The sequence below is a fragment of the Chelmon rostratus genome, chromosome 22 (assembly GCF_017976325.1).
Source record: "Chelmon rostratus isolate fCheRos1 chromosome 22, fCheRos1.pri, whole genome shotgun sequence".
NCBI classification, from domain to species: Eukaryota; Metazoa; Chordata; class Actinopteri; order Chaetodontiformes; family Chaetodontidae; genus Chelmon; species Chelmon rostratus.
In genome coordinates this window covers 16,353,033-16,375,452 of record NC_055679.1, presented here as the reverse complement: position 1 = coordinate 16,375,452, position 22,420 = coordinate 16,353,033, and the positions used below count along the sequence as shown (strand labels likewise).

General features: G+C 42.8%; 1 protein-coding gene across 1 annotated transcript in view; it reads right to left on the bottom strand.

Moving 5' to 3' along the window:
• Positions 1–20,966, bottom strand: part of LOC121625640 (ankyrin repeat and BTB/POZ domain-containing protein BTBD11-A) — a 170,630-nt gene extending 149,664 nt beyond the window's left edge. The window contains exon 1 of the mRNA XM_041963807.1: positions 19,904–20,966. Coding sequence (XP_041819741.1) covers positions 19,904–20,768 — 865 coding nt within the window. The 5' untranslated portion in view covers positions 20,769–20,966. The remainder of the gene's footprint in view (positions 1–19,903) is intronic.
• Between the last annotated feature and the right edge of the window lie 1,454 nt (positions 20,967–22,420).

Genomic DNA, 22,420 nt, shown 5'->3' with positions numbered 1-22,420 from the left:
TGCAGGAAGCAGAAGTGTTCACTGATATTCACAGATTCCCTGCATAATAACAAAACCAGCAGCGACCTGAAACCGCTCAGCAAACATCCTTCTCCACACCCGCAACACACACAAGGGGAAACACCAGCGACTACCATGTGGTCAAGCATCACCACGGAAATGGATCATGGGATGTTGTGTCGGCGTGGCAGCTGTGATGCTGTGTGTTTGCTCACATGTGAAGGGGTGATCAGATGAGCACGCAGACGCATGAGCTGACATGCGTCCAAAACATCAGGTGTCACATCTGAAGCTGAATCAGGTGCTTCTGAGATCAAAGACAACAAAGTTCAGAGAGAACAACAGGAGACAGATCTGACACCAGGTTCGAGCTCTAATCTTAAACAAATGTGCACCTATTCGACTGAAGGATCACGCTCACTCTGTGTATTTGTCCATTTAGACTCTTAAGGAGACCAGGGGTGCAAAGTGACTACATGTATTTAACAAAGCGCTCTAATGAACTTGTACTTGAGTATTTTCATCTTCTGCTTCTATTCCAGCATTTCAGAGTTAAATATTGTCCTCCACCACATTTATTCAGTTATTATCACTAGCTACTTTTCAGACTGAATATTTACAATCAGACATATAAACAATTTATAAAGTATCATGCCTTGTTATAAATCATACCCAACCATAAAGGAAGAAGTTAAAATTAGCTTCACCTCTACCCACTACGTTGCTTTGAGTCCATTTTTATTTCTGTTTTATAGCTTATCTTCTGCACTTTTTCGAAAAAGCATAAATAACACAGAATGGGATAGTTTGTTAATCCTTTTCGACATTAACTCAACTGAAAACAGTACAAAGACAATATATTTAATCTGGCCTCATCAGCTTCATTGATTTCTGTAAATATCTGCTTATTCTGAATTTGATGCAGCAACACGTTTCAAACAAGTTGGGACAGGAGCAACTAAAGACTGGGAAAGATGTGGAACACTCCAAAAACACCTGTTTGGATCATTCCACAGGTAAACAGGTTGATTGGTAACAGGTGATAGCATCATGATTGGGTCAGAAAGGAGCATCCTGGAAAGGCTCAGTGGTTCACAGTGAGGATGGAGCGAGGTTCACCACTTTGTGAACTTAGAGATCTTAAAAACTGCATTTACAAAATGTCATCAAATTGTGATGGCGGCCTCTGTGACGTCATAACGGCCTGAAGTCATTAATATTTAACTTACAGTGAATTGAAACAGAGAAAAGTAGCCTATCCCCAGAATACACAACAAAAACAGTAAAAACAGACAACGTGCACATCAAGTGTAATCCTCTCAAACAAATGTTAAACGCCTAAAAGAATCCAACACAACACTTCAAACAGTCACACCAACACAGACAACTCTTTTCTGTTTCGGATCAAAAGGACTGTTTGTGCTTCTGATAAGCCTTGGGGGGGGGGGGGGCTCCGTTTTTGCGACAGAAACCTTTCGTCTGTCATCTCGGATGCAGAGCGTGAGCCGTTGTTGAACGCGACAGAAGTGCGTGTTCTCAATTAATCCTGTTCTGCAGATTTCTTCAAAGACAAAAAGAAAAGAAGCCCGACTTCTAGACGTTTGCTTTCTCATAAGAAAGGTGATCAGAGCGTCTTTGTCATTTCCTGCACGGAGGAAAACTTGTTTATTTCCCCTGGCGGCCTCGCTGCGTGAATGCACATCAGGCTGTGTGTCTGCGTGTATACTTCAGTGATTAATGGTGTCAGCCACAAAATGTCTGACAGAGCAGTATCTGTAAGGCTTAAAGGCTCGTGCACAGACCAACGCGCACGGCGACGACAACAAAGAGGGGCTGACACTCGGGACAGTCTGACAGCGAAGGCAGAGATTGGTATACGAGTGCATCTGGTCACGGAGGCTTACTGTCGTGCTAAAGAGCCGTCACGCACACAAATAAAACGATGACAAACATAAAAGTTTTATAAGTTGAGCAGAGATGTGAAAGGACGCAGGTGGAAGCGCAGCACATTATTTCCAGGCTTGAGAATAAGCAGCGGTGCTACAGGGAGCATCATTTTCCTCCATCTATCACACAGTAAATTCTCCTCTGCATATAATTTACTCTGTCGGGTCACATTATTTGTCTCCTGTGTCGCCTTTCTGACAGCTCGCTATAAACACTGGAATTATTTAGGGCTGGTCAGCTCGCTGTCTTGTCTCTGCAGTGATGAGACTGTATGACGGATGGCGTCTTCATCTGCTCTGCAAGAAGACGGGAAAATGCAATCACGTTCCAGTTTGTGGCTCCGTTTATTTCTTTATCTTCAGCATTTATCAAATGCAACTTTCATTTTTGATTTTATATCTATGTTGTTTTTGTCTTACTTGTTTACTGTTAATTTGTTTTTAATTGTCTTCATTATTCTATTCCATTCTATTATTATTCTTTATTAACTTAATTGTCAAAAATGTATTATTTACTATATGGTGTATTCTGTAATTTATTAATATTAATTTATTTATTAATATATGACTATACTATATATGGTCGTATATTTTTATATATGATTTATTGACTATTTTTTACATAATTTAAAATACTCTTTAAACTTAATTGTCAAAATGTATTATTTATTTTTAGCTTTTTTATTTCTACGTATGACTACTATATATAGTCATATAGTCCAATATATATGATTTATTGAGAATTATTTATTTGTAGTGCAAATAATACAATGCAATGTTTATTTTAGCAATATTTATTATTTTTCTACCATTAATTTTATTCCATATTTTAATATGTATTTAAGTTACTGTTTTTATTTTTATTGTTTTTGTTATTTATTATTTGAATTGCTTGTGTTTTATTATATGTTTATTTATTTTATCCTTGAGGTTAAGCACAGGACATTCACAACATACTACAATATTTACAGCCTGACATAGTTTCCAATGGTTTTCCCAATGTGCCCTCTAAGAATAAATAAATGAATGAAATCCTGACATCCAATCCGTCTCCCAGCAGGTGAAATCTCTGTTATGTGCCGCATATCTCTCCTCTGTAACACTGACTAACCTCTGCAATGAGGCTTCTAAACACATAAATACAGCCGCACCATGTTGCACTAAAATGTGGATGAGTCCATCCATTGTTCAGAGAACTTATATCAGGGCACTCCATCTATCAGCCTCGCTCTCTCCCCCCATGAGGATGCAGGGATTTATGCAACAGAGACGGCACTCACAATGATAGCAGCATAAGAAGAGCCGAGAGAGCCGAGAGAGCCGAACAGGGGTGGCGGGCGGGGGGATAGCCTGGGAAATGAAGGCATGATTGATGTTTCCTGGGCAATTTCACAGCCCTCGACTTCCAGCAGAGACGGAGAGAGAGAGCCGGAAAGACAGAGGACAACTGTGAACTCCGACCGAGAAAAAAAATCTTAAAGGAAGTGATCCTGAGTCACCTTCAGATGGGAAAGTCTGCAGCGACTTCCTGAAAATAAGATGTAAATAGGTAACAGTGGGAGCTAACCAGTTTAATGAATAACATTTCCAGTTTCAGCTCCATCAGGCGAACATCGGCCTCTTTTAAACTGTCTCACAAGACTTTGACCGTTCGGCTTTTTCCAAATTAATTTATCTGTTCTTGTTATTATTTGTGAAGTGCTTCGTAACAGCAGTTTTGAAAGGTGCTATATAAATAAAGTTATTATTATAATCATTATTATTAGTTGTAGTTGTAGTAGTAGTAGAAAGATTTTGTCTGAAAAGGATCACACCAGTCTGTTTTAGCTCCTTAGCTAGCATCTGTTGGTTTCCATTCATTTCTGTATGGTGGCAGCAGACTCAAACAAACAAACTTGTGTACTGTTAGAGCCATTCATTTTCTAAATAATCAATTCTTTTTCACATTTTGGAAATTTCCCTGCTGTTTTTCTATCTTTAAGTTTGCACATTTTCATTTGAATCAAGGAACATGACCAAGCTAATGTGGCTTTGTGTTATATTTCTCAAACACTGCAGCGTGGTTTTCAAAATCATTCGACGCAAGACCACTGGTGTGATGCATTAAGGCTCCAGGCAAAATATTAAATCCACTGATGTATTGAACCATCCGCCATTATGCCTCCCTAATTACATTTACAACAATCACAGAAGAGCTAATGGAGATAAAGAGAAGCGGGCAAAATAGACAAGCATTTTTAAAGATTTATGGGATGAAGATGTGGATTGTGCAAAAAAGGAGCTTCAACTCAATATCAGGATCATTTCTACTGCTGAAACCATTACTGCACTAGTTCATTAGTCAATTCAAAAACACCGAACATCGAGCACCAAGTGCATCCCAAATTCTCTGTTTTACATCACTGTGAGATGAATATCTTTGGTTTTTAGACGGTTGGTCAGACAAAACAAGTAATTTCAAGACACCGCCCTCAGGATGTTTCACAAATTTCTGATGTTTTTTTTTTTAAAGAAGGAGAAATGTCCTTGATATTTTATAGTTCAGTGTAGATTTTATGCACACGCACATTGACTCAGTGTGAGTCATACATTTAAACCTAGCTTTCACAGAGCAAAATGCAGGTCAGGGAGAGAGATGCTACCACCCCCCTGCTGATGCATTCATGGGTGCAAAACAAGCCAAAAACGAACTGTATTCTGATGACTGTACCAGGCAGCCCCTGGGACATTATGATGGATTGCGGGTACTGATGAGATTGAGTGCCTGTTTTGGGAGTGTGGGAAAAATCTGCTGCCGTGAAGCCTGAGGATTATCTACTTTGAATGTGCGGACGCAGGAGCGGTATCATGCAGCTGCCTCGTGTAGGTGTGCATTAGCATAGGTGACTGAGTTCTTGGGTGAATAAACTTGGCATTGCATGATATGCATGAATACCTTTCTCTGCACTTAATGACGGCTGTATTCCGATTTCTGTCGGTGTTATGAAATGACGATAATGTTGTGAGGCTGCTTTGTGAAAACCTGTTTCTGCATCCAACAAAAATACACCAGGTACTGTAAGTTACACAAGCTGTCTTTGTTACACATGGGTACAGCAGCAACAACAGGTGTGTGACAATGCAGCATTGTTCACAGGCACTCACGGCCTCTGTGTGTGCTCGTGTACTTCTGTCTTTGTGAGGACCGGTTGAAGATGTACACTATGGTGAATTGGTTCTAGTATCTCGGGGTCTTGTTCAACAGTGAGGGTAAAGTGGAGCGTGAGATCTACTGGCATCAGCAGTAACCCGACTGTTGAAGAGGGAGCTGAGGTTTCGATTTACCAGTCGATCTACGTTCTAACCCTTACTGACGTGCTCTGATAGTGGCCAAAAGAATTAGACTGCGGATACAAGCGGCCGAAAAAAGCTGCTGCTCCTTTTCGTCCAAAGGAGCCAGCTGAGGTGGGAAACGGATCAGGATGCCTCCTGGGTGTCTTTCTTTGGAGGTTTTCTGGGCACGTCCAACTGGCAGGAGACAGAGGAGCAGACAAAGAACATGCTGGAGAGATTATACATCTGTTTAAGGAATGCCTCAGGATCCCCCAGGAGGAACTGAAAAACGTTGCTATGGAGATGGACCTCTGGGCTACCTGACACTGCTGCCACCGTGACCTGGCCCTGGATACATGGTAGAGAAATGGATGGATGTAATTTAAGACTGGAGACATTTTTGAAAAGTGAGGACTTTCCTGCCTGCCTGCTACTGGATTTTTTTTTTACTGATATTGACATATATATATATATATATTTAGGAAGTGTAAGAAATCCAAGAACATGTTGTCAATAATGATCCCTTAAATTCATTTATTAAAGGCCCGACACACACACACACACACACATAGCCCACCCACACAGGTGTTTTTTACTTCTGCTGCCTGATTGGACCTCCTCTCAAGACCGTGTGGGCATGTGCAAACTGCTTTTTATTTATCTCTGTTGCAAATGTGAGAGCCACCCAGCTTACACCTTTATGATTCCCATTACGTCCCATCTAAACTCCACCCACCTCCAACCTGACCACAGGAACTGAAAACACCTGTGTGGTCGCGCTCACTAGTCGGAATATTAGTTCTCACTAATTCAAAGGACTGTGTGAGGGTCATTTCTTGGTCTTAAGGTTAAAATTAGAATTAGGTTACAGTTAAACTGGTTTTATGGTTGATGTAAGGGGTTAACTGGAGTCCCGCCATAGATACAAGTGGTGTAGATTGACATTTGTTCACTGTTCAGATGGATGTGTCGCACATGATCTGGCTGCATCAGGCTTTAATTAGATTGCCTACATTAACTGTGATCACACCTTTTCATTCATTTTGTGATATGGAGCATTACTGAATATGGGACTAATGTATGCAGTGGCAATATTCATCGTACGAAATTCATTCAGTGTTATAGAGAGCGGGTGACCAGAAGGAAAGAGAAGGAAAGGAGGCAAAAAGGAAGAATACTATTGCTATTTGCTTCATGCTATCTCTCATTGTTGCATCAGAAACTTGGGGAAAGGGGGAAAAGCAGGATCTTAAGTGTGAACCACATCGTGTTGGAAGCTTTCAGAGTGGGGAGCGCAAAGTGAAGAAATCACTCCTTTAAAGGGAATTTGACTGTAGAGTTTGAATTTGATTAGGACTGATTTCAGGTTCGGAAAAGAGCTAAAATATTCATGCAGCCTTGAGGTTTATCACTGTATCCAAACACTTCCACAGATGCAGTAATACAAACATGCACAAGTGCCAGTATGTGTCCAGACTCCTGTTTGTGTGTCGGTCTGCACGCACGCAGTAAGCTGGTAACTGGCTATGAATCAGGATTTGGTAAACAGGAGCTGTGATGCAGCCTGTCGACACCTCGCTGTGCCTCTACTTGTCTGTCACGTTGGCCAAAAGACCATTGGATGACGCAAAGCAGGTTCAACCAGACAGGTGGCACAGCAGAGTAAAACAAACAGAAACCTCAGAGAGTAATCATTATTTCTTATTATGTAGGTAATAACATGTTAAAGCTACAGGTGTACTGTCAGAGGATCACTGGGAAAATATTTGCTCCACATGGATTACTGTTCTGTCCAATCAATGGTTTAGTTTCACTTTCAACTTCACGAACAAAATGCTCATTTGGTGTCCTTGCAGCTGATTTGTAGGACTCAGTGGGGGTGGCGTGGCACTTCTTGTTTGCATTTTCTCTCAGAGAGTCCTGCTGTCTATTGATTTCGTAATCCTCTTTCTTTCCCTCATAAATTCTCCTTGTGTCTTTCCAGTACAGCACATTTGGACCAGATTAATATTGTGCACATAGACCACCGAAATTATCCATTTATCACCTCATCCAAACACGTTAGCCCAGTATGTTGAGTGTTAGTAGCTCAGCAGCTCTATTCACAGACTGACATTATGGTTTTCTCATGACATGCCCTGTAGATTCATACGTTTAAAAAAGTCTTCACCTCAGGGCAGCTTATGCAGCCAGCTATATTTTTGGAGCACTTTTATGTGACTAACGACTTATTCATAAGAAGCACAGTGATTTTAGCTGAACCCCCCGCCCCCCAAGTCACCCACAATGTCACTTTCTATGAAAACAAAGATTCCAGGTGGTTCAAACCAATCTCCCACACAAAAAATGTCAAATTTAGCTGCATATCTTTAAAATTTCTATCAATCTTTCAATTTCTAAAAATCTATGTAGCTGCTACATGCTGTTATTTTCTCATTTTTAAATACATATACATAAGATGCTCTATTTCGGAAGGAAAACAGCTGCCAGTGGAGAGGACAAGAGTTCAGGCTGAGACTGCATCAAATATCTCATTAAACACGCTCAATATAAGACACAGGCAAAGGTTTGAGGAGACAAGTCACCAAGCGAGCTGGTGGGAGCAGCAACCATGTTCTCTTGTAGCTTTCTTTTCAATGTCTATCTTGTAACCGTTATGAAATGCTTCATGTCAGTGGGAGGAGGTGTTCCTGCCCACACAAAAGCAGTGAACAAAATTGCTACATCTTGATATGAGTCAAGTTGTGAGCAACTCAGAATGTCAGAAATATTGTAGTGGGACTATGTCACTGTCAGCGTTTCTCAATGAGCGGCCATTGAGAAACATCAAGTGTATCTGTGGGCTTTAAAAACAGCAAAAAAATAAATGGAGTTCCTTCTGTTATTGTGGGCTGTGTGAGTTGGCGTTTGCACTTGTCAAGTCAGGATTAAGTGGTAGAGGCAACAAACAAAGGAGAACAGGGGAGGGAGGATGTGTTCAAGTCCAAGTTTAGCAGACATGTGGGTCTTAATCACAAAGGGTATTCCCCTAAACTCCGTTACCCAGAATGCTCAGTATCCCTATCACTGGCCTATTTTGTGTCGCTGTGGCACCAGATGGTTCTCCCCAGAGCAAGGAGCCTAATTTCCCATCACCACCTGGGAACAGCCAGAAACTGATCCCACACTCACCCCCTCATTAATTAAATGCTGTAATGGCATGCAGTAGGAGCTGCCTGTCGCTGGCGCCCTGCAGCTCGGTGAACACGAGGACGTGGACATGCAGTGCAGGAGGCTCGATTCATCTGTGTCCACTTTACTGACCAGAGCAACATTTGGTCCCTATGCTCGCCCCCGTGACCTTCTCATCCTTTATATTCCACAATCACACCCAGCAGTCAGCACACGGTGACCGAATCCATCAGGAGGATGCACCACATGGTTATTTTCATTATCAGCGAATCTACCAATTGTTGTTTTTATTCATAATCCAGCCACCATTTAAACAATTCAACATAAAATAAGAGATTAGTCTGAAACTATAAAAACTCATTTTGTTACTTTTTAATTACGATTATTTTTGGGTTTTGAATTAAACAGCATCATTTTGTAGAACAATAACACTGCAATCACATTGTCCTGATGCAATTCCACAGAAAGTCGAACGATGATAATATTCAGCCCAGTCATATAAGCAATGCCAAAAACAGTGGAAAATGCCATTTACAACAGTTAAAAACATAGATCTTTATATGTAGACACCTCAGCAGCTTTAAATGACTTCTCACCGTCTTCACTCAGCGAATAGACTGAATGAAGACAGTGAAATGCTGTTGAAAGTTGTTCGATTCAGTTTAATTGACTTTATTTCACCACTCAGTATCAATGCTGCTTTCCAGAGAGTCTTTGGTACGTGCACTAAACAACCAGTAAGACAATTAAAGCATCTTAAACAGTCAGCAGGGGCTGTTGATCAAGTATAATGGTGTCCAAATTTTAGTTTCCCTCTTGAAGCCTGGAGTCTGTTCCTGTACTACTGATAAAGTGCATCATAACACTGCAGACTGCCCTTGAACACAGCATTTCAGGCTGGATCCACCAAATGATATCTGAATTAGCCAGATATCAAAATTGCCATTTAACTTGCCTCCGGATGACTAATCACATAATGGTTTTAGCATGACTAAGCATCACCGCCTATAAACTGTTGTGATTTCAGTCACATCAACAGATACTTCAGTTAAACTGAAGAAGATCAGTAAACCAGCAGCACTCACTGTGTGCAGTATTTAGAGACTCCTCCTGGTGCATTCCTTACAAGTATTACACAAGCATTACACAATTCAATGCCGGCTGACAAATTATGTGTTCTTGCTAAGCTTCCACATAAAACTGTGTGAAGGAGATGCACCGCAACTGGCCACCAGCTGAAAGACGTCACACGTGAAGTGTTCTTTATGAAATCATCCAACGGGTAGAAATGCTCTTAATCTCTTTTTGATCCTTTAAAACCGACTTATTGCAGCTCCTCTACACTTAAATTACAGTCAAATAAAAATAAGCAAAAAAAAAAAAGTTACTGGCCGATGGTTGGATTGTTTCTCTATCAGAAGTCAGTGTGAGAATTGAAATGAAAGCACATGAAGGGAAGAGTACATTTCTTCTGTGAACTGGATCCTGTCTAAATATGGACAAGCACGGAAAGAACTGTGAAAAACCTTCCTTGTTGATTCTAGCAAAGCCCTTAATCACTCGTGCTAGAACACGAGGGACAGACTAGTGGAAGCCAAGTAATCGTGTTATAGTTTGTAGTAATCTGTGCTTATCGAGGCTGCTGGGAGACATTAGCTAACCATCAGCGTTCACATTGAGCGAAAATGTGACCTGCCGATGTGCGGTCGCACGAGAAGGCGTCGTCACACAGCTACAAACGAGCTGAGGTCAACTGAAGACGCTCTGAGCCATCACAAGCGAAAACATAAAAGACTCTGTACACACGGTAAGGGAGGGAGACATGAAAGACTTCCTGTGTCTGCAGGAAGTTCGATTAAAATGTGCAGGAAGGACGGAGACTGCAGCAGCAGAAGATGGGCTAGAGAGGGAGGGTAAGGAGAGTGTGTGGGGGTGTTTTTTCTTGTATAAGTCCCAATGTTGGGATGCAATATCTGTATGTATACAGAAAACACATGCACAATAAACATTATGCTGAACCACTGTGTAAGTTACGGATGCGTACCTGCAGGGCTACCTGTTGCCTCGACTTGCCTCGAAGTTTAGTCATTTGTCATCATTAGCCGCTAGCTCGCCTCACTCATTTGTATAATGCTGGACAAACAGAAAACTGAGCGTGTGCGAGCTACAGGTGACTCAGCAGGTGTTGAAATAACATGAACGCAAAGCAACGTCTAGTGGGAATCTGTACTAGCATTAGCGAGATAAGCTAATGAGCTAGCCAGCTGGGCTAGTTAGCCTTGTCTGCTAGCTTCCACTTTAAAATGCTCCCTGTCAGTGTTTTACTATCATATCTGATGTTTTGGACTAATATCACTGCTGCATTAACGTGCATGTTGCATTTTATTGCAGTAGATGTTTAAGGTTGAGCTGATTTTAATTTCTTTATTGAGTGCTTTACTCTGCAGCAATGCACCATATTCTATGAGATCATCACGTGTGCTGCGTCGCTATCCTGTGAACCATGTCATCTCTGAAAAGCCAATGCATTTTCTAGCTAATCCAAGAGACTTTTCTAAATGTTTTTTTAGCTGTTGGACGAATGTAGTGGAGTAAAGAGTCCAATATTTTCCTCTGAGATGTGAAATCGAAGTATAAAGCTGCAAAAAGTGGAAATATTCAAGTGAAGTACAAGTACCTTGACTTCGTACTGTACCGTACTTGAGTAAATACCCACCCAGAGGCCTGAAAATTGGATGCTGTCTTCACAAAAATGCTCAAACACAAATGTGCACACAGGAAGTGTCAACTTCCAGTTCGACTTGAAGGGAAGTGTGAGGAGGGATAAGCTGAAAAATCGTCTGGAGGAAAGAAGCCAGTGGAGAGATAAGCGTCTGTCACTTTCATTCATTTCTGAAGTACAGTCAGCAGAGAGGCAGATGTCGACAATCCCATATAGAGAGAGCGAGGAGCATTCAGAGCATGCTTTCAAATGGAGGAAAGACACTGAATATAGGTTGTTTCTGATTCAAATGCATTTTTCTTCGTATAAACAACTTAAACTCCAGGAGTCTCTAGTAAGTGCATGAAATAATAGCAGGGGGAGGATAATAAGCACAGGAGGGAGTTCTGATTGATGCCTGCTGCTTTTAAAAACAACTCACATGCTGCTGGAACAATGTAAGTCATCTACCCGGTTGCATAATTCAGCAGCACAAGGGCTGGGTAGTAATGAGTAACCGAACCAAACTTGAATGTATTGCTGCACTGATATGATTGCACACTTGTTTTCAGACAATTGATTTAATGACACATTAAACTCAAGAGGGCAATCAGTCAGATTTTTTTTTTTCTGGCCAAAACTGTTGAGGAGTGCCCACATACTGTAAATGAAACTTATAATGCTAAATTTTTGTCGATTCTAGCTAGAATTTCCCCCCTTCCACAGCATGGGAACACTAACCACAGAGCAACACAAACAGGTTTGAGGGGACGCCGCCTGTGTAATGGCCAACGGTTCAAAAAGCAATCATGAAAAGTCCCAGAGAGACCGAGAACAGTCCCTGACTCAATAATTGAGTGTCAGAGGATGTTTTTTTTTTAGGCTAACATCCTCATTCCTTGTCAAAAAATGACATCACGATTACAGAAAACCAAACGTTTCACAACCAGACAATAGCTTGACTCATATAATAATGTGAGTTTCAAAACCGGTCAAGAGCTTTAGTCATTGTCTTGTTTTCACAGAAGTCTTGAGTTGCTGATTTCTAAAAATTTCATTGGCTCCTCACGTCCAGCTGCTTTATTGTTCAAAATATCACAGTGGGGTTGTTTTCTAAAGCATAAAGAAGAGTCTTATGAGTGAAAGAGGCCTCAAAACTGTTTCTCCTCAAGGTGTGATCAAATCATCATATTGTTCGAAGAACAACAACAGGCTCGGTGCAACAACAGCGTACAGTGTGATAACAGAAACCCAGAGACGCCTAACGAGGAGCAAAACATACAGCATAGCCGACAAGACACAATGTGGTTTTTACCGCAAATGCAAAGTGCCAGATTTATGCCTCGCTGCCTCGCAGACTACATGCAACAACATCGCAGCAGCTGAATAAAGTCTCGCTTTTCATTTTAAATCACTTTGTTCTCACTTCTGCTGACCTACAAGTGTTTCAGAGCTGTATGACTCGGGCAGCAGAAGTGAAACACGCAGAAAATGCCCTCTGTGATGTGAAATCAAAAGTGAAACCAAACCGTCTAAATGGCCGCACACCATCTGGGCTCAATCAGAAAATGTGGGGTTTTTTTGAACTGACCATTTGAGGCATCAGACTGTTAACATCATCCTCTGGCATCACTGCATTGAAAGAAATATAGTACAAAAACAATTTGATCTAAGTTCAAATTAAAGTAGCATCACAACTGCTGGCGCTTCATGACTCCCTCTAGGATATAACTGCTGAACTGCGTTTGTGTACTGCTGACAGATAACATCAAACAGCACAGTATCTTCTGAAAGCCACTGTCACACAAATTGTGTCGACATCAAAGAAGCCTACTGAATCCCAGACTTCCAGGATGTGTGCCACGTAATCTCACCGTGGCATCAGTTGGGTGCATTTTCTAAACTTGGACTGTATAAGTAGGTCATTTTGACTGTGCAGCATTGTTTCCATTGATTCCTCCCTATCCCGCTGAGGTGACATCAAACAGCTAACTCCAATCCCAAACGGCCACCTGTTGTACCAACTTTACACCCAAAGCATGAGGTCAAAGGTCGACAGATGGAGCTGAGTACACACAACAGCGCCAGGTCGTCTTTTAACGTGGCCATGATCAAGGTGTGAAAAATAAAAACAGAGGAAAGGGTAAAGAAACAGCAAAAGAAAGCACATCTTCTGTCTTAATTTGCTACCAGAGAATACTAAGAGGAAAAATAAATACAGCCTGTGTGTGTGTGTGAGTGTGTGTGTGTGTGTATGCATGCTGTCTAATTACAGCCATGATTCAGCCGTGATTCAACACCACAACAGCCACTATTATCAGGTATATCATGTAATGGGATTAACCATTACATGCTTTTATATTTTTGTTGCGTTCTAGAAAATCAGCTTGCTATGGGCTAACCTCTTTTCATGGTAACTTTTAAAGCCCCCCTCCATTCAAACATGGATTTTATTTCTTGTTCTCAGAGTCGTATGTTTGAGTTTCACTGTGCACAATCATGTATGTGCAGTTTGACACTAGTGCACACGTGCTCATTGAAAATCCAATTTCACAAGGAGGCCTCTGAGCATGATGTGTGGCATAGCAACTAGTTTGGAAGCCAATCTTGGTCCAATATTCAATTTATACCATATATATTAGTGTGATGTGGAAAGCCTCCTGTGCACATACACTGAGAACGGATATGTCAGTGAAGAAGGAGATATCTTGTTATGCACTTTAACTTTGGAATAAAAATATTTATATTTGGGAATTTTAAATGAGCAATTTAAACTGCTTTAACAAGATAATAGAACTTTTTGTGCAAAAGACCATATCAGACACAAATTATTATCTGTGTGGAGGGGATCTTTAAAGTCCAAATTTGCCAAACAGACAGAAAATAGAGTCACACTTTGAGAAAATTGGTTCAATTTTCTTGTTATTGTGCAAAAATAATATTCTTTGATGCAAACGGTCAGAAGAGTCTTTGAGGATTATGGAAAATCACCTTATCCCTGACTGATGCTTAGCTCTGTGCTTCAAGCGCAATGCTAATACGATGCACACAGAGGCACAAACTGGAGCTAATGTATGCATGTACCAAATTAACACAGCACATCACAGCACAACCGATACACTATTCCAGCGGTTAAGAAGAAGCTTTATCCCTTCACTCACCATTAAAACAGCTAGCTGAGGGCAGCAGATGTCTTTGTTGAACCACGAACGCTAACGTTAGCCGCTAGTGCGTTAGATTGGCCGCTACTGAAGGCTGGCTGGCTCTGAACTCGGATGATTTTCCTCACTCGTTGCACCAGTTTCGAGTTAAAATATTTCTTTAGTTGTGCTGCGTCGACAGAGTCACATGAAAACTGTTTTCTAATGTCTGTTTATCATGCTAACTAGATGAATGTTGGTGCTTAGCATGCTAGCATTAACTTCTTGCCACTTTGATCATCACACAAGTGAATAAATGTACAGTAATTAGTGGATATCTTTGTCTTGTGTGTGTGTATGTGTGTGTGTGTGTGTGTATAACTTTTTACTTACTTTTACTTTTTATTTCCGTTTTTAAAATAATCTATATGCTTATTTTTGTATCTAAAATGTACATTAATTTTGATTTTTGCATGCTAATGATGCTTAAGGCCACATTTTTCTCCTTTTAAAATCTGATTAATTATTACTAGATTATATTAATTCCTAAATATGTAAATTCATAACGACTGGATTTATTGATGAGATGAGGAGCCAGATGTACTGTATATCATGTGCTGTTGTAGGAGCAGGGTTTTATGTCATTGTGGCGTCTCTGATGGGGCTGTCCACATCGAGGACAACTGACACAACAGGTTTTTTTCCTCTCGCTGTTCAGTAAGGAACCGTGGCGAAGAAAGGTCACAGGGCTGAATGTCCAGGTGACATTTCATCTCACCACCCAGACCGATCCAATCAAACATGCCGGCGTAGACATGCGTAAACGGTACTAAAAATGAATGAGAGGAATTACCATCTTTGTTCTCTCCAGCTCCCTGGTGTTTCCCCGTTGCTAATTCCTAATCTTAATGACTACCAGATAAGCACAAGTGTTAATTAAAGAGAGCTGCATAATTATATCTCAGAGGGACCTGCGCCAATGCCCCCTCACCGCCATCTCCTCCAGCTGACACTCCAGCCTCGTTTCGCTTCCCGCACTGTACTCCCTCACAACATTAAGCATTCAGCGCTCTCACACTCGTCTCATTATCTCATCCTGACACAGAGCTTTCACCTAGTTTCTGAAAATGGAAGGGGATCCGCACTCCGATGACATGGAAGTAATAAAACCAGCACATTTTGGGCCGGTCACACTTGCCCAGAGCAGAGTTATAGGTGTTTTTGGAATCTCTTCCAATGAAATCACAGAGAAGCATATGAAATGAAAGTCAATATTTTCACAAGGCGCTAAGATGGAGGAAAACTGGAAACGGATGCGGCTCATAAAATACATCTCGGCCTCGAAAACAACTTCACGCAACTTCACAGTCGGTGATTGGTGCTGAGAATGAAGCGTGGTGGAGGGGTGTGGGTGCAGCCTTTGGTCTTATGAAATTACCGTGACATAAAAATCCATCACAACCAGCTTGCCCGCCCGGGTGCTCGTATCTCAACCAGAATGGCAGCAATCTGTCAGCTCATCTGCGAATCCACCCCAAGGAGGGGAAGGACAGGCGGAAAATAATAACAGAATGGACAACAAAAGGCTTTGCCAGAATCATGCGGTTATGAGTTGAGCTTATTAAAAACCACAGTGGAAAATAAATATGCAAACATCGAGCCCGCCCTCTAGTAGAAAACACAATAAAAGATGGTGTGAAAGACAGAGAGCGAGGAAGGAGGGACAGCAGACACCCCACTGCTAATTTAATAAACTGACTATAGCAGGCTATGCAATTCCATTATGTCGTGTCATCCGTCCTGCGGAGGTTGGATCAGTTCCTTGGGGAAGGTCACGGCAAATGACAGACATAATCAGATACGATCAAGTCATTCGGGATCCCAAATTTAAACGGCGGCCCGGCAGGTTTGGGGGATGATGATCGAGCTGTTTGTTTCTGACGTCACTTGCCATTAGGTGGTTGAAAATGACTGTGGCTGTGGAGAATTATTGGTCAGGAGGTATCCAGCTGCAGCACTTTCACTTACATTACTTTGTCATCAAACGTTGGGCATTGACCGACCACACGTGCATCACACATCAGTTGGTCGCCATGTCAATTGGCATGCTTCAATCTTAGCACTGATAGCACATGCCAATGAGCTAAAGTAGTCAAGGTACAGTAGCCAGGACGTGTCAACCCAGAAACAAATGTGATAAAACGGCTGCTTTTCTGGAGTGCTGACCCACGTCACTGCTGGGAAACGCGACAGCGGTGTTTCCGTCACTTTATTATGACAAAGAGAACAAAGGGTTTCGATGTGCATCTCGCGCCACCGGCATGTGTTGCCCTCTCCACCGCAGACGTTTCCCCCACGTTCTTCAGTCGTCCGTCTCACAGACATCTGATAGAGCAGATACACTTCTATTTTAATCGACACAGATGTCTCCACAGGCTGAGTAATGACCCGTCAGGCTGCGACGTTTCAAGGTTTTACACACCAACTACGACAGCTTGGCCGGCTTTCGTCATTGTTAAATAATCGCGTCCAATAAGTTAAGGGCAGGTCATCGCAGGAGACGTATGCATAAGTTGGGAATTCAGAAAACGAAACCATCTGTCGTTAGTTTAAACTCATATAACGACCAGATTCAGCTATTGTGGTCTTGTGAATGATGACAGAATCGAAGGTGGAAGTAGCGTGGTATCGTGACGGCGCCGTAAACTTCCTATAAAGGAAGCCAGGGTGGACTGTTGGATTGACAGAGCGCGTGACTATGACAGGCCACAGTTCATTAAACCAAGCGGTTTTAGTTGCCTAAACCTAACCAGACCTTCAGCATTGAGGTGGCAGCTCAGAAAACACTGATGAATCTTCTCTGTATTGCTAATTTAGGCAATCCTGGAAGACACTGAAAAACCGTCCTGCTGATGGACGTCAGACCGAAAAACACTCGTGTGGTTGTTTTGGAAGGAAAACAGTGTAATTTCATTGGGAGGATCTGCCCACCCTCAACTGCCTCTCCCTCCACCTGCAGACTGTTAACCACATCGTAGGTGTTACTAGTATCAGAATTACTAGAAACGCCCTCAGTACGTATGCATCTTGCACGTAAACACCCTGAAAAGTCTTTCATGTGTAAAGGTTAGAGCTCCTGAAAATAATCAGACTGCACAGGTTGTACAGCAGCCTGTAGCGCCGAACACAAAGGAAGAGAAGAATAGCCTCCATTTAGCTCAGCTTGTTAGTCAGAGCAAAGAGGCTGTCACGTATGGTCAGTGGGAGTGCAGAGCTACGTGCATTTAGTCATTATGTGCTGCAATGCTTTTGTTCCCCAGGTGAAGACCGCAGACCCTGCTCTCTCCCTCCATAGTGTCATTTCTATTCTTAGCTTTGCTTGCACAGGCTCAAAACTTCATAGAGAAAAGGAGAAATTATAAACACACAAGTGTTTTTGGTGAATATGTGACAAAGGATGGGTAATAATTTCGCCCCAGGTGTGGCAAATGTGCCATTTTTATGACTTGTTCTTCTTTGAGTGTGGTCGGGGCTGTCGTAAAACCGAAGCGATGGCGTCTTGAAATGGAAAAAAAAGCACCCAGCACGTTTCAAATCCTCATATTTTTGCCTCCCTAACTGTGACAGAATGACATCGTGCTGTTTTGTGTGAGTGCAAATTGTAGCCTCCTCTGCACCAGCAGGAAATGATGCGTTCCACGGGTGGGAGTGGAGGGGGATGCATGCTTGGCTCTGCATCCTGTCTCCAGACAAAGTGCCTGTTTCTCTGCTGCAATTTCAAGGCAAAGCAGTCGTGTGCAGCCTCTTCACCCAGGTCAAATAACAACGGTAAATGAAGGGCTTTAGGAAGATGGATGAAGGGATTAAAGGATGAGAACATCCAATTTAAAGCTGCAAAAATTAGCTGATGAATCAGTTACCTAGAATTAATTAGCCAATATTTTCATCATTTCAGGTGTTTTCTGAGCAGAAACGACATCAATGTTGAGAATTTGCTGCTTTTCACTGTTTCTTGTAACTGTAGGTTGAATATCTGTGGGTTTTGAACTGTTGGCTAGACAAAAGAAGACATCTGAAGACGTCACCTTGGGCTTTGGGAAACCGTGATCAGCATTTTTTCTCAATTTTTTTGATATTTTATAGTTCAAATGATTAAGGATGAAACAATTAAACTACCAGTTATTTACTGTTCAGTGGAAAAATGTCCACCATCACAATTCAATCATAATTTCGGAGGTGACATCTTAAAGCTTAAGGTAACATCTTTTTTTTGTTCAGTACAAACTGATAGATTTTCAGTTTATGGTGATGTAAGATGACGAAAAGCAGCAAATTTTCACATTTGAGAAGCTTGAGCCATCAAATGATCTTGACTTCTGTGCATCAGTCATCGATTAACGGACTAATGAATGGACTGATGGGGGTTGTTGTTGCATTACAGAGGATAAAGACTCTGGATTGAAGAAAAGAGTCTGTTCTGTGAGGAAAAACCTGCAACCATGGCACTGGATTTCAAATCACGAGTTATGAGCTATTTCAGATCAGTTTCTCTTCACGCTGCAGCTCATCCACAAGACAAGCTGCACGAAACTCCTCTCGACCCGAGCATCTTTGTTTTTCACCTCTACGAAGTTGTCTTATAAGTGCTGAAAGAAAACAATCACGCTGCAACGATTAGCGAAAAGAACTGCAATATGATTTTTTTGTTTCGGTTTGGCTCTCGGTTAAAGAATAGCATCTCAAGTCCCTTCTGCTTTGTAGTTTCAGCCAACTCATTCAGGGCTTTGGATAAGAGGGCCAGCCCACACTGACAGCTTACACCTTCTGGAGTGAGACAGTAATAGCATTACCAACAAGGCCAGCACACAATATAAACACAAATCCTGCAAAATCACGACTCACAGGCACTGCCCACAGTCTCACTCCATCAAAAACAATCATTACCGCGAACGTTCATGTCTCGTTTGATCTTATTCCAGAATAAATACTCATCCTGACTAGTGTTCCTCCTGAACGTTGATAATCAAGGCAGCTCCTGTTTCAGAGGTGGGCCTTGAGGTCTAAGCTTGATGGAAATACTCACCAAACTGTCACATCCTTTTGTCTGGGAGCACAATTACACGAGCCAGATAAGCAGCGGTTATTCCCCGGCATAATTACACAGTTTACAGTCGTATTACTTTTCCAACTGTTGTACGCTAAGCAGATTATCACTTTGTGCACTGAGAAAAGTATCTCCTCCATCAAATGATCCCACGGAAAATCATATTGTCCTGAAAAGAGATCCATGAAACTTGAAATGAAACTTGCTTGTTTCTTAAAGGAAATTCAATTTTTTAATCAAGACTGATTGCCACATCACTATTCTGCCTTGTTTAAAGGTGCAGCCACTTGTTTCTAGATATTTCTCACAACATGTGGACATTTAAGTGGCACTTGTTTCAGGGGAAAGGTGAACATGATGTTGCTTACATGGTGGATTTTACAGTGGATGGTGAGCACACACATAAAAGCCCCAGGCATGGACCACCAAGGTGACAAAGAGCGTCCAATCATATTTCAGCAGATCATATTCCAACAAATAATCACTGATTGGCAGCTCGTGTGTTTTCTTTCTTTTGAACGTGTCTTACCACTTGAATTCTTGCCACAAATGAGGTGCTGGTAGTGCTGCAGCAGACCCCACACCTCCGAGTCGTTGTTGATGGCTTGCTCCAGCGACTCCAGCGTAAACTTGGGGATCCCGTTGTCCCTCTCCACCAGCGCGCTGCGCAGGACGCGGCTGAACACCTCCCGGAACAGACTCTCCATGCAGGCGGTGAGGTATATGGCGGCGTGTTCGTGGATCCTGAGCGCCACCCGACTATCCACCATCCACCTGAAGAACTTCCCCACGGAGAACACCAGCCCGCAGCGCTCCGACTTGCCGCGGCTGAACTTGTCCCCGGTGCTCATGTTGTAGAGGGACAGGGCGCTGAGAGCCGACGTGATGCAGTTGACGGAGATGGTCCATGAGAGCACCACCTTGATGGCGCTCTGGATCTCGTGTTTGGTGCACTTGGCGTAGCGCAAGCTGAGCCGCTGCGCCTCCCGGGCCACCCTCACCAGCGCGCGGCTGATGAGAGCCGACAGCCGCGCCAAGACCTCCGGTGGCGGGTTGCCCACCATCAGCTCCTCGTCTTTCCTCAGTGCGCCCTCCACCTCGCCGAGGCTCCATGGCACGTCCTCCAGCTCGGGCAGCTTGGCGCACTGACCCGAGCACTCCAGTATCTCCGTGTCCTCCGCCAGGACGGTGTTGACTGTGTCCAAACTGTTCTGTCTGCTGTGCATGGATTCGGTCAGATGCCAGCAGTTGCCCCCATGCGAGAAGGACTGATGCGTGTCGGAGCAGCACAGCGACACGCTGGACGACCTGACCGAGTCCGCGGCTCCACCATAACCAGAATCAAGCGTTAAATCCTCCAGCGTCCTTACGACAGTCTTACCCTTGCCGGCCATAACTGCACCGCATACTGTTAGGTATGCTTGGTCTCCAATTAAATGCCACAAACTCGTTTCCTTGCTTTCTCTCAGCCGCCTTCCGAGGACTTAATTGTATTCCCCAGCCTGAAGAGTGAAACGATAAGAAGAGAGCCTCTACTTTCCTCCTCCTCGGTGTAGCTGGATGTCTCCGATATCCTCTTCTCCACAACTTCATACGCGTAACCTGAGAGCGCGCAAACCCTCCGCGCTCACTGCAACAAGCGCAGCACGGGCAGGACTCCGACGGAGAGGTGGAGCCTGCAGCCCCGCGGCCTGCAACGAGCCAATCCGCATCCGTGCCAGCTTTGACTGACACGGGCAACCTGCCTGCTACCTTTCAGCAGCGGCTACCTGATGCTGCTGGAACATAACTGCAGGATCAGAGGCGCACACGCGCGCCGCGCCGTGCCAACCGATCTGTTGTTTGTAGTCAGGAACTTGCGGCGTGTGTAGCTGAGTTCCCGCTGAGAAAACACATGGTGGAAAAACACTCATGATAGCGTGGAGGAAATATGGAGCAATGACATATAACAACAGAGGGGATAAAAACAGCCTTTGAATTCTAACTTTATCACATGAAAAGTCAGAAAATAGACCACAAAGAGACTGAATGTTTGAGAGGGGAGGCAGGCGTAAACTGTGCAATTTTCTCAATATGCTTAATTTTTCTCAGCAACTAGAGGTCAGCTAGAGGCTGTTTACTCTCTTTTTATTTATAGCCACATGACTTATCACATAATCATAGCAGCTCTGTTGTAGTAAGTTAAGGGTGTGCTTGTCTTCAGAAGCAGCTTGCTGTGCAGTTTATCTACAGTTATAATGAAATGCATATATTTCAACACACATTGGTGCTGTTTTATTTAAAATATATTTCCCCCCTTGAATCTCCATTTTCTACCATTCAGCTCAGCTAATAATAATGTCCTGTCTGACTTTAATTGCATTTGGAATCTGGATAAAATGCAACCTTTCTGAATGAACCTCTGTTGTGAAACATGTCATTTTCCTACAGGCGGGGTCCTGTGGTGGAAAGGTGTTGCTTCTGGCATGCTGTACCGTCATTTTAAGTGAGGAGCGAAAGTGAGTCCGCAGCAAAAGCAGCTTTCCTGAGGAAAACCAACACAAGCTTTAATGCCAGATCCCTTTAAATATTTTACTGTTTGAAGCACATTTCAGATCAGAGATACTTCAGTCACCTGCACCTGCACCTGCAGTCCCGCTTCAAGCTTTAGCATCACTGCATCGTGATGCCGTGCAACGACTGATTCACCACAATACAACATTTTTGTGGGGCCATGAAAACAAAGAGTGAGTGAGTCGAATTCTGCAGACATGCTGGGAGGAACAGTTGGTGGCACGATGATTCACCCACTCTGCTGGGGCTTCTCCTTGTACGGCTGAGCTGGACCAACCATCTGTCCACACTGCCTGCCATGCCAGAGGCCCTTTCATATTTTCTTAGCATGACACTGCACACCATGCCAGAACTGAAAAACTTACTGCACTGGAATTTTTGGAGAAATGGTGTAGTGCCCACTCTCACACAGTGACTGACAGAGAAAAGTGTGAAACAAATCATGCCAATATGTTAGAGTTATTGTTTAGCTGACAAATTACAAACAATAGCA